Source organism: Pantherophis guttatus, chromosome 2 (assembly GCF_059756535.1).
Source record: "Pantherophis guttatus breed Tessera chromosome 2, ASM5975653v1, whole genome shotgun sequence".
Classification (NCBI taxonomy): domain Eukaryota; kingdom Metazoa; phylum Chordata; class Lepidosauria; order Squamata; family Colubridae; genus Pantherophis; species Pantherophis guttatus.
Window position 1 is genome coordinate 100,395,488 of NC_142064.1, and position 13,027 is coordinate 100,408,514.

Sequence of the window (13,027 nt, forward strand, 5' to 3'; positions counted from 1 at the left end):
CAAAGATGCTTTTTAAAAAAGCAACTGGACTTTCTGGTTTTTTCTTTGAAGGCGTTTCGCTTCTCATCCAAGAAGCTTCTTCAGTTGTGAATGCTGGTTCAGAACTGAAGATGCTTCTTGGATGAGAAGTGAGATGTCTTCAAGGAAAAACAAAGAAAATCCAGTTGCCTCTTGAAAAAGCACCTTTGGGATTCCCACATGAGTATTATTCATCTATTATGATGGAAGAAGATTGCTAGTATGAAAAGCACTTTGTGTTTTGGGCATCTTTAAAAATGTAAAGTATGAAGGCAACAAACATAGTTTCAGATTTTCACATGAATACACATGGCAGGAAGTTGGGGTTCGTTATTGAATATATGCCCTTCTAAAATATCAGATTTCTTGCTATACAATATATGAGATAGATTATGGCAAAACAGTAGCAGGTAATTATCAATTAAAAAATGAAAATAACTAGTTTATGGAAATCTCCATTTCTCCTGAGTTATGTTTTAAGAAAAATATTTTAACATTGCTTGAAACATAATGGATATTAGTAACTAATACTATAATCCAGTATGGTAAACCCAACCATCATAATTGCATGAAATCTTAATTCTCCTAAATTATTAACCTCCAATGCTCAAGGAATTTTCTAAACTTGTAAAGGAGAATTTTAATGTTTTGAGAATTTTAAACAAATTAAGTGAAATTATTGTGTAAGATGAAAGTAAAGGATAAAAAGCTCTGCATGTTTCATCTCTCACAATAGAAAAACATTATCATGATGTTTCTTCTTTGGAAAAAGCTGCAGGGATCACTGTGACCTAAAATTGAACAGAAACATAGGCAGTCTCTGAATATATGGTTGGAAAATTATTCCTTTTAATCATATATACATGTGTGTTTAAGAATGTATCAGATGCACAAAAATCTAGGTGGGGAGACCAATTTCCAGAATTCTCAAAAATAGCAATTCTTTATGGGAAATTTTGTGAGTTCAGAAGGGGGCCCAGCTTGGAAGGTTGAACAGTATATGAACCTATTATAAATACAATACAGAAATCATTGCCAAAACATTACAGTGTAGTCACATTTAATACATAATTTTCCCATGTAGGGAGAACAGGAGGAATGAAATAGAGAGAGAAATGGTCAGAGAATAAGCTGTAACAATGGAAAACAGTGGAAGAGAACAGACATGAGCAAATGTGGACTGAAAAGTTTAGTCACCCCATTTTTGAAAACAAAAAAAATCCGTATTCAACATTATAAAAATTGCTAACCACTTGGTGTTAGAGAATCTCTTGAGCATGATACTTATTATTTTTATTAGAAATTTGAAGAGAGAAATGTTCTGTGTGTAGTTTTTAACACATATTTTATCTTTCAGTTTAAACATAAAAACTATGATTCCTTTTTAGTAGAGACACAATTTCACCAATAAACTAGATATTCAATTTAATGGAAGATATTTAATTTAATTGATTATAGTCATTGATCAATTCAGAAACAAAAAAAGAAAAGTATGGTAATTGCAAAACAGTAAGTAAAAGCGATGTTAAAACTGAATAAATATATAAGTTTTAAATTTATATCATTTTGATGTGCTGTATTTTATAAATAGGAAAACAAAACACACATTCAGAGAAACAAAAATCACACTGATCACATGGTAATAACTATAAATGAAATGCATTTGGGTCTCCTGGAAATCTATCTAGATGGAGAGTTATTAACTACAACTGGGCACCTTTATAATTGCATTATAGCAAAACATGGGTTAATGTTTCAGGAACATAAGAGCAAAGTTTTTTTTAAGTGGGAGACTCCATAATTTCCCTTCAAAGACATCTGTTGGAAGGGCATTAAATTTTGCCAGGTTTGGATTGTTCTGAATTTGGGAATTCAGTCAATGTTAAGATTTAACTGAAGGCACCATTTCATTAATAAAAAATAAACAGCTAGCTAAGCATTTCCTAGTGCCATATGACAACAGGGCAAAATGTTGCTGCTAAATCCAATATATACATATATAACTTCCATATGGAGAACCAGCTTGGTGTAGTAGTTGATATACTGGGCTAGAAACCAGGAACTGTGAGTTCTAGTCCCATCCTAAACACAAATCCAACTGTCCTGGGTGACCTTGGGCCGGCCACTCTCTGTCAGCCCTAGGAAGCAGCAAGAGCAAACCACTCCTCAAAATGTTGCCAAAAAAACTGCAGGGACTAATCCAGGCAATTACCAGGAGTCAATATGACCCAAAGGCATCCTTCCCCAATAAAGATGATGTGGAATTTGATTGGCACAGAATGAAAACAATTATGCTATAAAATACTACTGAAATATGTGGAATTAGGCTAGGAAGTACAGGAAGTACAAAAAAGCATGCTTGGCATAATGATGAAATGAAGGAGATTATGGATAAAAAATGCATGTAGAAGAGGGATTGTTGCCAAAGAATGGGATGATACAGGTAGTCCTTGACTTACGACCACAATTGACCCCAAAATTTATGTTGTTCTGAGACATTTGTAAAGTGAGTTGTGCCCCATTTTACGACTTTTCTTGCCACAGTTGTTAAGTGAATCACTGCAATTGATAGGTTAATAACCTGGTTGTTAAGTGAATCTGGTTTCCCCATCAACTTTCCTTGTCAGAAAAGGTGATCACATGACCTCAGGACACAGGAAAGGTCATAAATATGAACCAATTGCCAAGCATCTGAATTTTGATCACATGATCATGGGGCTGCTTGCAAAGGTTGTAACTATGAAAAATGGTCATAAGTCACATTTTTCAGTGCTGTTGTAACTTTGAACGGTCACTAAACGAACTGTTGTAAGTCAAGGACTATCTGTATTACATATACTGTATAATGTACTGATAGAGAAAAGAGTTGAAAAGAATCCAGTCAAAGAGAGCAGGAGGCAGTTAAAATTCCAAGGCATTTAAAAAATGAGAAACATAATGGGAATAGAAAATTCTTTTGGAAAAGAGAAAAAAGGACTGAACAAGACACCTTTAGAAGAAGGAATAGAATTAAGAATAAATGTGGTGAAATCATTTGGGATCAATCTAAAATGAGAGAATGTTGGAAACAATAGTATAGGGATTTCATGGGAATACTAGTGATATGCTGAAGAATGGAATTGAAATGAATACTATAAATGCTAGTGTCCAAGAAAAAAAATGGAAGAAAAGGAGGCCTCTAATGTAAAAATGCTGAAAAGTGGTAATTTTAGTATGCCAAGCGATTTGTTGTGATAAATATAAATGTTGCAATGTATTTTAAACAGTTTTTAATATCCTATGTTCTATTTATGCTCCATCTGCTGTTTGGCTCTGGATTTGCAGCCTAACTATTTTTGATCGATTTGGGCTGAAATAATATGGAATAGCAGAGATGCAGTCATCGCACATCCTATCAAGTGTCTCACTATGACATGTACTCAGATGCTGTGTGCTGATTGCTTTATAAACCTGGCAACCTTTATGCCATGTTTATGGCTATATGCCCATTGAGCAACTTTTGCATTTGAAATATATATATATATATATATATATATATAGCAGCAAAACAGCACCTCAGGAAAGAAAATGAGCTCCAGTTTAGATCCTGTCCTGCAAACAGAAACCTTTTTCCATGAATATATCTTTGCAATGATTACAGTGGGGAGGAGAGGAATGGGGAATAAGTAGCTTAATGTCATGATCATAATGTCTGTCTGTCTGTCTGTCAATCATCTATCTCTCCATCTACTCCCATCTCTCATTTATCATTTATCTTTATCTATCTGTCGGTCTGTCAGTCGGTCTGCCAGTCTGTCTATCTATCTATCTATGTATCTATCTATCTACCTACCCACCTCTGTGTGTGTGTGTGTGTGTCTATGTATTTACTGACCGACTGACCGACCTATCCCTCTCTCATCATCTATCTACCAGTATCTATCTATCTATCCCTCCCCCCCCTCTCTCTCATCTATCATTATCATCTATCATCATCATCGTCATCATTGTCTACATACATATACAGGGGTAAACCCATATATTAAGAAAAGTGTTAGCATTTATCTCTTGTTTTGTTGGGACAGAAGGTTGGTATTGCGACTGTTCCTTCCTAGACCAGCTTTAGATGACTATTTCTGTAGTACTATCATCTGTCTTGCTCCTTAATTCTGACACTTGTCAATCTATTTGGGCTCTGTTTATGCTTTCCCATATCCATAAGAATATCCTAAATATCAATTTATTGATGCTATGGGTTTGTTAAATAAATAGATATTTGGTTTAAATAGTAACTTGTCCACACACATAATATTCTCTTTATCATAGAAGATGTACACAAATGAATGATTATGAAACTTACCTCAGATATCTCTGGTTACCTAGCCCATATTCCTTTCCACAGATGCCCAAGCAAGGCCAGAGGCACTGTGGGAGTTTGCGCTCTAGCATAATGGTAGTGGAAACAACCTAAAACACACAATTTTAAAAATTGGGTAATCAAAATGTTTTAATTAAATCAAATGACTCCACTAGTGTCGTGGCTGGAACCTTCCCCTTTTGCGATAGTTGAAGAAGGCAACACAGACTAAAGAATAACATGATTTTTCACTTTGTAAATCCTCTAGAGAAATTCTGGAAGCATCAGGACTGGATGAACAATAGCTCCAAATATTGTTTAATATGGCCATCAAATATTCATATTAAACAATATTTGGAGCTATTGTTCATCCAGTCCTGATGCTTCCAGAACTCCACATGGAAAGGATTCCATGTAGCTTTTCATTGTTTACTTCTCCTGCAGAAGTTTACAGGGTTCTTTGTTGCCCTTAACTTCTACATAAACACTGACATGTCCATGTAACCTTGGGTAATATTCCTAAAGCTGGTTTTGGAGTCTCTCTTATTGCCAATATGCAATGTACCTTCATGAATTGTGACATATCCCATAGCTACAAATTTAGGAAATGATCCAAATATCGTCCACTCTGATGGGACAAGAAGGCTCAGAATAGATTTTCTTTATTCCTTTTTCTTCCTTTGTTTGGCAATTTTTTTTTCACTTTTCCTTAAAAGTTGACAGGACTTTTTTTTTTTCTCCTCAATTTTTCTCTAATCCAATTGTTGCTATACTAATTTTTTAAACCATTCCAGTATCCATTGATCTAGATTTATGTAGATACGATTCCTATCCGCAGACATGCATCATGCATAAAATACATTCATGTGCATGAGTGAACAAATCTGGAAACCACATATTTATCTGGTTAAACAGAGGGATTAAACAGAGGAATAGAATCAAGATCACGTGAAGTGTTAATGCCACTTTATAATGCCTTGGTAAGGCCACACTTGGAATATTGCATTCAGTTTGGGTCACCACGATGTAAAAAAGATGTTGAGACTCTAGAAAGAGTGCAGAGTGTAGAGAAGAGCAACAAAGATGACTGGAGGCTAAAACATATGAAGAACGGTTGCAGAAACTGGGTATATCTAGTTTAAGGAAAAGAAGGACTAGGGGAGACATGATAGCAGTGTTCCAATATCTCAGGGGTTGCCACAAAAAAGAGGGAGTCAAACTATTCTCCAAAGCACCTGAGGGCAGGACAAGAAGCAATGGGTGGAAACTAATCAAGGAGAGAAGCAATTTAGAACTAAGGAGAAATTTCCTGACAGTTAGAACAATTAATAAGTGGAACAACTTGCCTGCAGAAGTTGTGAATGCTCCAACACTGGAAATTTTTAAGAAGAGATTAGATAACCATTTGTCTGAAGTGGTGTAGGGTTTCCTGCCTGGGCAGGGGGTTGGACTAGAAGACCTCCAAGATCCCTTCCAACTCTGTTATTCTATTCTATTCTATCTTTTAAAAAACCAAGTTTTACTCCCCCCCATTCAATTATATATACTTAAAACAGGTATGATTATTGAAATCCTGTTTTCCCAATAATAAATATACAGTTGAAAAGAATCACTGATCCTGAAATCACAATGTAATTCCAAATCTAATTCAGAAAGGATACTGAACACATTTTCATTTCAATATTATAATGAGAAGATTCCCCCTTGGTGCAGATTTTTGTTAAATGGGCAAAAGCACTGTTTTCTGAACTACTTTTCTATTTGCTTTCATTAGATAGAAATTAATCTAAAGAAAATAATCTGTTCCGGTCCCCTCTTCATCTTGCTCCATCATGTACAATCAATTAATAGGCAAAAACATCATCCCTCACCTGTGCTCTCCAAAGTTCATCTCGCTCATGGGCCACACGCCAGTGAGTATCGCCCATCATGGCAATAAGAAGGTTGAGCATAAGAAGGGCCGCAATAATAGCAAAAGCAGAATAAGTGATGCCATACATAAAAGGCAAGTCCACCTCATAGTTGGCAGGTCCATCAATGATAGTGAGAAAAAGCTGAAATGTGCTGTAGAGGGCCATGGGATAGCTATAAAAATGGCCCAGTTCATCAGGGTCCTCTGTTTGGAAGATGATGTAAAATGCTGCCAAAGAAAACAAAAGGACATGAGTTCAGTTTCTAAATAGAAGATGTTCCCTTGTTGAACATTTGCCATGTGTGAACTTTTGTCTGCTCTCAATATCATTGTGTAGCTGCATTGTTGAGTTGGCCTTGATAGTTATTCTCCTGTTGCATGGATTGGATTGGATTGGATTGGATTGGATTGGATTGGATTGGATTGGATTGGATTGGATTGGATTGTACTTGACTGGACTAGACTGGACTGGACTTGTCAAGAGTGCATGATATAACTGTGATAGATATAAATAGTAAACAAACAGACAGATAATCTTTCCCAGACTGAACCAAATATAATTCTCACTGGTTTCTTTTTACAAAAATTAATTTCTTGAGAATAACAGGAAGAAGGAGTAACAATTGGAAATGCTGCTAAGGAGAGAGAGAGACACCATTTGTTCACTCCTCAAATCATTTTTATATGCACTGGTTTTCTCAATCTGATGAAGAGGAAGCTTTTAGAAATTTTAACACAGAGAGTGCTTATATCGTAAGGTTGTAACAAGTGGTAAGCGTCAGGGGTACCTAGAAATGATGGATTTAACAACAGTTTGATATGTGAGTAAAGCATTTATTTTTATTGTTACTTCTGTTCAATTGTGTTCGATCTTGGGGACTTCCTGGACAAGTGCGTGCAGTTTTCTTGGCACAGTATTTTCAGAAATGGTTTGCCATTACCTCCTTCCTAGGACTGAGAGAAAGTGACAGGCCCAGGGTCACCCAACCCTAAAGCAGGACTACTCCCAGTTTCTAGTCTGTTGCCTTTACCATTAGACTAAACAGGTTCTCACGAAGCTTTTATTAGAGGTCATTTTATACAATATAATAGCAAAGTAATAGCTTAAAAAGAAAAGTCAAGAGAAAATACAAGTTATTTTATATGAGATAAAGAGAAAGGAATTAAAAAATTATCCAGAGAAGATAAATGTTTCTCAGCAAATTAAGCTTCTACAACAACATTTATCTATGTTAACTGTAAGAGAAATGGAAATAAAAATGAATTATGCAAAGCAAAAAAATGAGTTTGCAAATAAACCAGGGAAGTGGTTAGCATATAAATTACAAAAAGAAAATGATATTTAAATTACAAGAGGGAGATATTCTATGAATGGTCAATGTGGCCATACAAAGCATTTCATCAATATTATTCTAATTTGTATAAAAGAAGTGACATCTCTCTAGAGAAAATAGATGAAAATCTTAAAGAAACAAAATTTACTGAGGATTACAGAGGAATAGACACAAGATTATGAATTGACCTATAGTAATAAGGGAAGTTTCTAAGGCTACAAAAAAGATTAAACTAGAAAAAGGACCTAAACTAGATGGATTATCAGGCTCTTATTATAAAAGTTTTGAGGGTGAACTTTTATAGCCTTTTACAAAACACAATGGATTCAATTCATAAAACCAAACATGTAGTTTCCAAATTTGTTCACTCATGCACATGTATGTATTCTATTGTGCATAATGTGTGATTGAGGATAATAATCAAATCTACATATATCCAAATCTAGGATGTTAGAATGGTTTTTAAAAATTAGTATAATAATAATTTGATTGGAGAAAAATTGAGGAGAAAAAAAAGTGTTCTCAATTTTAAGGGAAAAGGGGAAAAAATGCCAAAGAAAAATCTGAAGAAGGAGGATGAAAAATGCCAAATAATTAGAAAGAGGTCAATATACATTAATATCCAAAGAGGGAGAAGATTTGACTTCAACAAGTAACTACAGGGCAATTACTGTAAGTTGTTCATAACAACTGAAAGACTGAAAATAATTTTGCAAAAATTTATTCATGAGGATCGATGTGGGGTTTTACCTAAAAGGCAATTAAAGGTCAATGCATTGGAATTTTGGAATACTTGGGCAACATAATGTAAAACAAGCTGCATTGATCTTTGTTGCAGAAAAAGCTTTTGACAATTTGAACTGGGCTTGTTTTTAAGTTTCTGGAAAATACAAATTTTGGAAAGACCTTTATAAAATGGATAAGATAGCTCTATACTTCACAGAAAGTACAAATAATTGTTGTTGATGAATATTTAATAAAAATAATAATATAAGGTACAAAAACGAACAAGACAGGGATGCCCACTGTCCCCTCTCTTGTTTATTTTAGTTCTGGAAATATTGAATAAGGAAATAAGGAACAGAGATAAGACAAGATGAGAAGATTTTGAGAATAAATATTAAAAAAAAAAAACTTGTAAGTTAAGGATTTTTCAGATGAGTTGGTATGGATTCTGGAAGGTCCTTTAAAGGAAATTGAACTGTTATTGGGTAATCTTTTTAAAAATAGTGCATTAACAGATTTTAAGATTAACGAAAAGAAATTGAAGATGTTAATGAAAAAATGATATTATTGAAAAATAACAAAATAGAAGCTGAAACAAAACTGATGAATAAAACAGGTTTTAACTCTGAGAAGTAGGTAAATACTTGGGTAACATGTCAAGTATGAACTGTATGTGATTTCAACATAATTATGCTAGGTTTTGAAATTAACTTAAAAGATATGCTAAAATGGGAGACATTACAATTGTCATATGTGACAAAAATGAATGTTCTACCTAGAATGCTATTTTTGTTTCATACAATAACTCTTTTGACAGATGCACCATTTAAAAAGTGGCAAAAGGAATATCTAAATTTATGTGGCAGGGAAAAAACATGAGTTAAATATAAGGTGCTACAAGACACAAAGGAAAGAGGAGGGCCATGTTTATCAGATTTTAAATTGTGTTTTAGAGCTTGCTATTTGGTTTGGATGAAAGAATAGATGGTTCTATGGAGAAATTGAAGGCTTTTAGAGATAGGAGAACATAATTTAAGATTTGGGTGGCATGGATATTTGTTGTATGACAAAATCAAAGTCAATTTCACTGGTGGGATTCAGCCAGTTCGCACCACTTCGGGAGAACCGGTTGTTAACTTTCTGAGCAGTTTGGTGAACTGGTTGTTGGAAGAAATCATTAGGGCAGAGAACCGGTTGTTAAATTATTTGAATCCCACCACTGGTCAATTTGGATTTTAAAAAGTCATTATGCGAGACATGCTATATTGAAGAACATAGAATAGATACAAAGATAGAATTTGTCAAAGAACATTTAAAATAAAATCATGAGAATAACTGGTAGGAAAGGTTTATAATTGTCAATGGTCCTCATATTTGCAGTTACTAGAAATATTGAAAAATAAAACACTTTAAAACACTTTATGGTTTTAAACATTCTAAGATTGAGACAGAATTGTGTATAAATGATGAACATGTCATTATTAAAAGTATAAACTTATTGAAATTTGTAAATTTTTATATTCTTAAAAAATACAATTTAAAAAAAAATAAAATTAAAATTAAAAATGACATTGAAGGATTTGTAGTATTATATCGTATCTTTATGGCACTGAATTAGGGATAGTGGTAGAGGATCTTGGCAAAACTTCAAAAACACTTCAGATTCCATTTTGTGATTTGATACATTAGGATAAGCGGCACAAGAAAGGTTAAATATCCAGCCAGTTTAAGATAGGCAATGGTAATCTGTTGTAGTAAAAACAATGAGTCTTGTGGCAGATTGATGTCTAATCAATTACTCTGCCATTCACTTCCATTAATCATAACTTGTTTTATCAGACTCATGAAGCTATCACCTTAAGCAATAAATTAAATAGTATATTATCTGACAACATAGAGAAAAGGAAGATAGAGACTGCAAGAAGGAAATATTTACACAGCATATCCAGGAACCAGCTCCAGCCTCAGGAAATTTTTTACAGAATATAGATTCCAATCAAATAAACTCACTGCAATCCAGTAAAAATGGTGGGAGGCTCCCTCCTTTTTCCATTATTATAATAACTCTTTATTATACTATTTATATAAAGGTAAAGGTTCCCCTCGCACATATGTGCTAGTTGTTCCCGACTCTAGGGGGCGGTGCTCATCTCCGTTTCAAAGCCGAAGAGCCAGCGCTGTCTGAAGACGTCTCCGTAATCATGTGCTTGGCATGACTAAATGCCAAAGGTGTACAGAACGCTGTTACCTTCCCACCAAAGGTGGTCCCTATTTTTCTACTTGCATTTTTTTTTACGTGCTTTCGAACTGCTAGGTTGGCAGAAGCTGGGACAAGTAACGGGAGCTCACCCTGTTACGCGGCACTAGGGATTCAAACCTTTGAACTGCCGACCTTTCGATCAACAAGCTCAGCATCTTAGCACTAAGCCACCGCGTCCCAAAGACTATTTATATATACACTTCCCATTATTATTAGTTGGTAACATAAAAACAAAAGGAAAAGTCAAAGATATGGCTATAACAGAAAATATCCTATAGCCAAGAGGAAGGAATTTGTTAATATTCCCACTCTCTGTGCTTTAAAGAATTGCTACACTTTTCTTTGTAAGTTGAGCTCACAAGAATGTGGTCTAGAATATGTCACCTACCAGATGCAAATCCAAGGATGACCACTGCCATGAGCCAGCAGAAACGGAGGAGGTCTCCAAATATCATCTAGAAAGAAAAACATACAGTGAGCAAGCAGCTCTTCTCTCACCACAAAACTACATCCAAGGAACAGCATTCTAGATCAAGACCAAGATGCTCTAGATTAGACTGTATCATTCCAGTCCCATTCCAACTTGGGGTCATCCTGACCAGTGGTAGGTTGCTCCCAGTTCGGTCCGGTTCTATAGAACTGGTAGTAAAACCGGCAGGAGGCACCCGCCACGTCATCATCATGGGTGATCTGTGCATGCGCAGAAGTACGCGCAGTCCCGCTGCGAACTGGTAGTAAAGGTAAGTGGAACCCACCCCTGATCCTGACCCCAAGCCTTAGTTTAGAAATCAGAATTTTGGAAACAACGACTTCAGCATGAACATGTTTAGTAGTGAAACTGAAGCCCTACAGAATAGCCCCAATATATGGATGTTCAGTAGTGGAGTGAAAAAACAGAATTATCTTGACTTTGGCATTTAAATTATTTGTTCTAGATAATGTTGATGTTTCTGTCAAAACTGAGTGGAGCCTGAGTGGCGTAGGAAGCTAATGCCTCCTACTAAGGCAGCATTTAACATCCAGCTGCCTGCAATTACAGCGAGTTCAATTCTCCCCAGGCTCAAGGTCGACTCAGCCTTCCATCCTTTCTAAGGTAGGTAAATTGAGGACCCAGTTTGTGGGGGCAATAAGCTGACTTTGTATAAATATACAAAAGTATGAAGGCTATTGCTTAACGCAATGTAAGCTGCCCTGAGTCTCCGGAGAAGGGCAGCATATAAATCAAATTTAAAAAAAAAATCAAATCCCAACTATCCTTCAATAGAAGTTTTCAGATGGGCTAATCAATCTGCATCTCTGCTGAGTTTTGACTGCCTCAGTTCTATCTTTTTTGTTTGCAGGACTGCACTGGTACAGTATATTCTCATTTTATTGATTGCTCCTGTTTCAAGTTGCTACAGGAAAGCGTATGAAGATGGAAACAGTTTGCACATTTGCCTCTTTTATTTGTATTAGGATTTTATAAAGCCATTATGGTTAGCAGATTTGAACAGCTTTTCTCTCCTTTACCTTGTCAATGTATTTATCAAATTCTTTTTCAGTGCCGTTTAGGCTGGTGGCCATTACTGTAACAGTTATTTTACTGAACTTTTCTACTGAACTACTGAACTCCACCTGCTCAATATTTGCTTCTCTCTGTCTTGAATTTATTACCAATCAGGGTAGAAAGAAAACAGCCAAGCAATCTAAATTCACAATGTAAAAGAACTATGCCCTTTAAGTATTCAACACAGACAAACACAAGCTTCCAAAAGGGCCCTAGAATATTCAAAATTATGAAGTCCCTTTACCTCTGCTATCTCCTTTCTACTCCCATCCCAAAAAAAGGGGGGAGGGATTGCAGAACAGTCAAAGTTCCAAGAAATGGAGAGCTTCCTTGAAGATGAAAATGCCCACAGGGGCATCCTCCTTTGCAACAGAAGAGAAATAAATTAATGATTGACAGCAGATGATACACTGAATACTGAGTGAGGGAAAGCTTACTTAAAGGAGAAAGTTAGTTATGGGTTGGAAGTCTTTTTAAAAGGTGTCTGTACAATTAATGACATTAGATAATAATTAGATGTGATTGGTATTTCATATAACTGTTCCAGTTAGGAATTCAAAAATATTTGAATATATGAAAAAATCAGTACATCTCACTCTACATGCTAGATCTGAAGGATAGCTGCAAAGATATGGAGAGAAGAGTCCTATTTTTCCTTATTGTTGAATAGATGATTAAGCTGGGGAGAGCTGGGATAAACCTAAAGCAATCTACAGATGAATTCCAAGATAGATACTCATATCTTTCTCACTTGCTAAATAAAGACTAAAACTTAGATCAGAAAGTGATGATAGATGATGGATTGGATGGATGGATGGATGGATGGATGGATATTTATTGATTGATTGATTGATTGATTGATTGATTGATTGATTGGTTCGATTTATATGCCACT

General features: G+C 35.2%; 1 protein-coding gene across 2 annotated transcripts in view; it reads right to left on the reverse strand.

Annotated features, from left to right (window-relative positions):
* The window catches only part of LOC117661774 (transient receptor potential cation channel subfamily V member 6-like), a 93,029-nt gene that overhangs the window by 10,949 nt on the left and 69,053 nt on the right, over positions 1-13,027 (reverse strand). For both annotated transcript variants that reach the window (XM_034410899.2, XM_034410900.3), the window contains exons 12-14: positions 10,975-11,041; positions 6,226-6,494; positions 4,358-4,464 (exon numbers count right to left, since the gene is read on the reverse strand). In XM_034410899.2, coding sequence (XP_034266790.2) covers positions 4,358-4,464; positions 6,226-6,494; positions 10,975-11,041 — 443 coding nt within the window. The remainder of the gene's footprint in view (positions 1-4,357; positions 4,465-6,225; positions 6,495-10,974; positions 11,042-13,027) is intronic.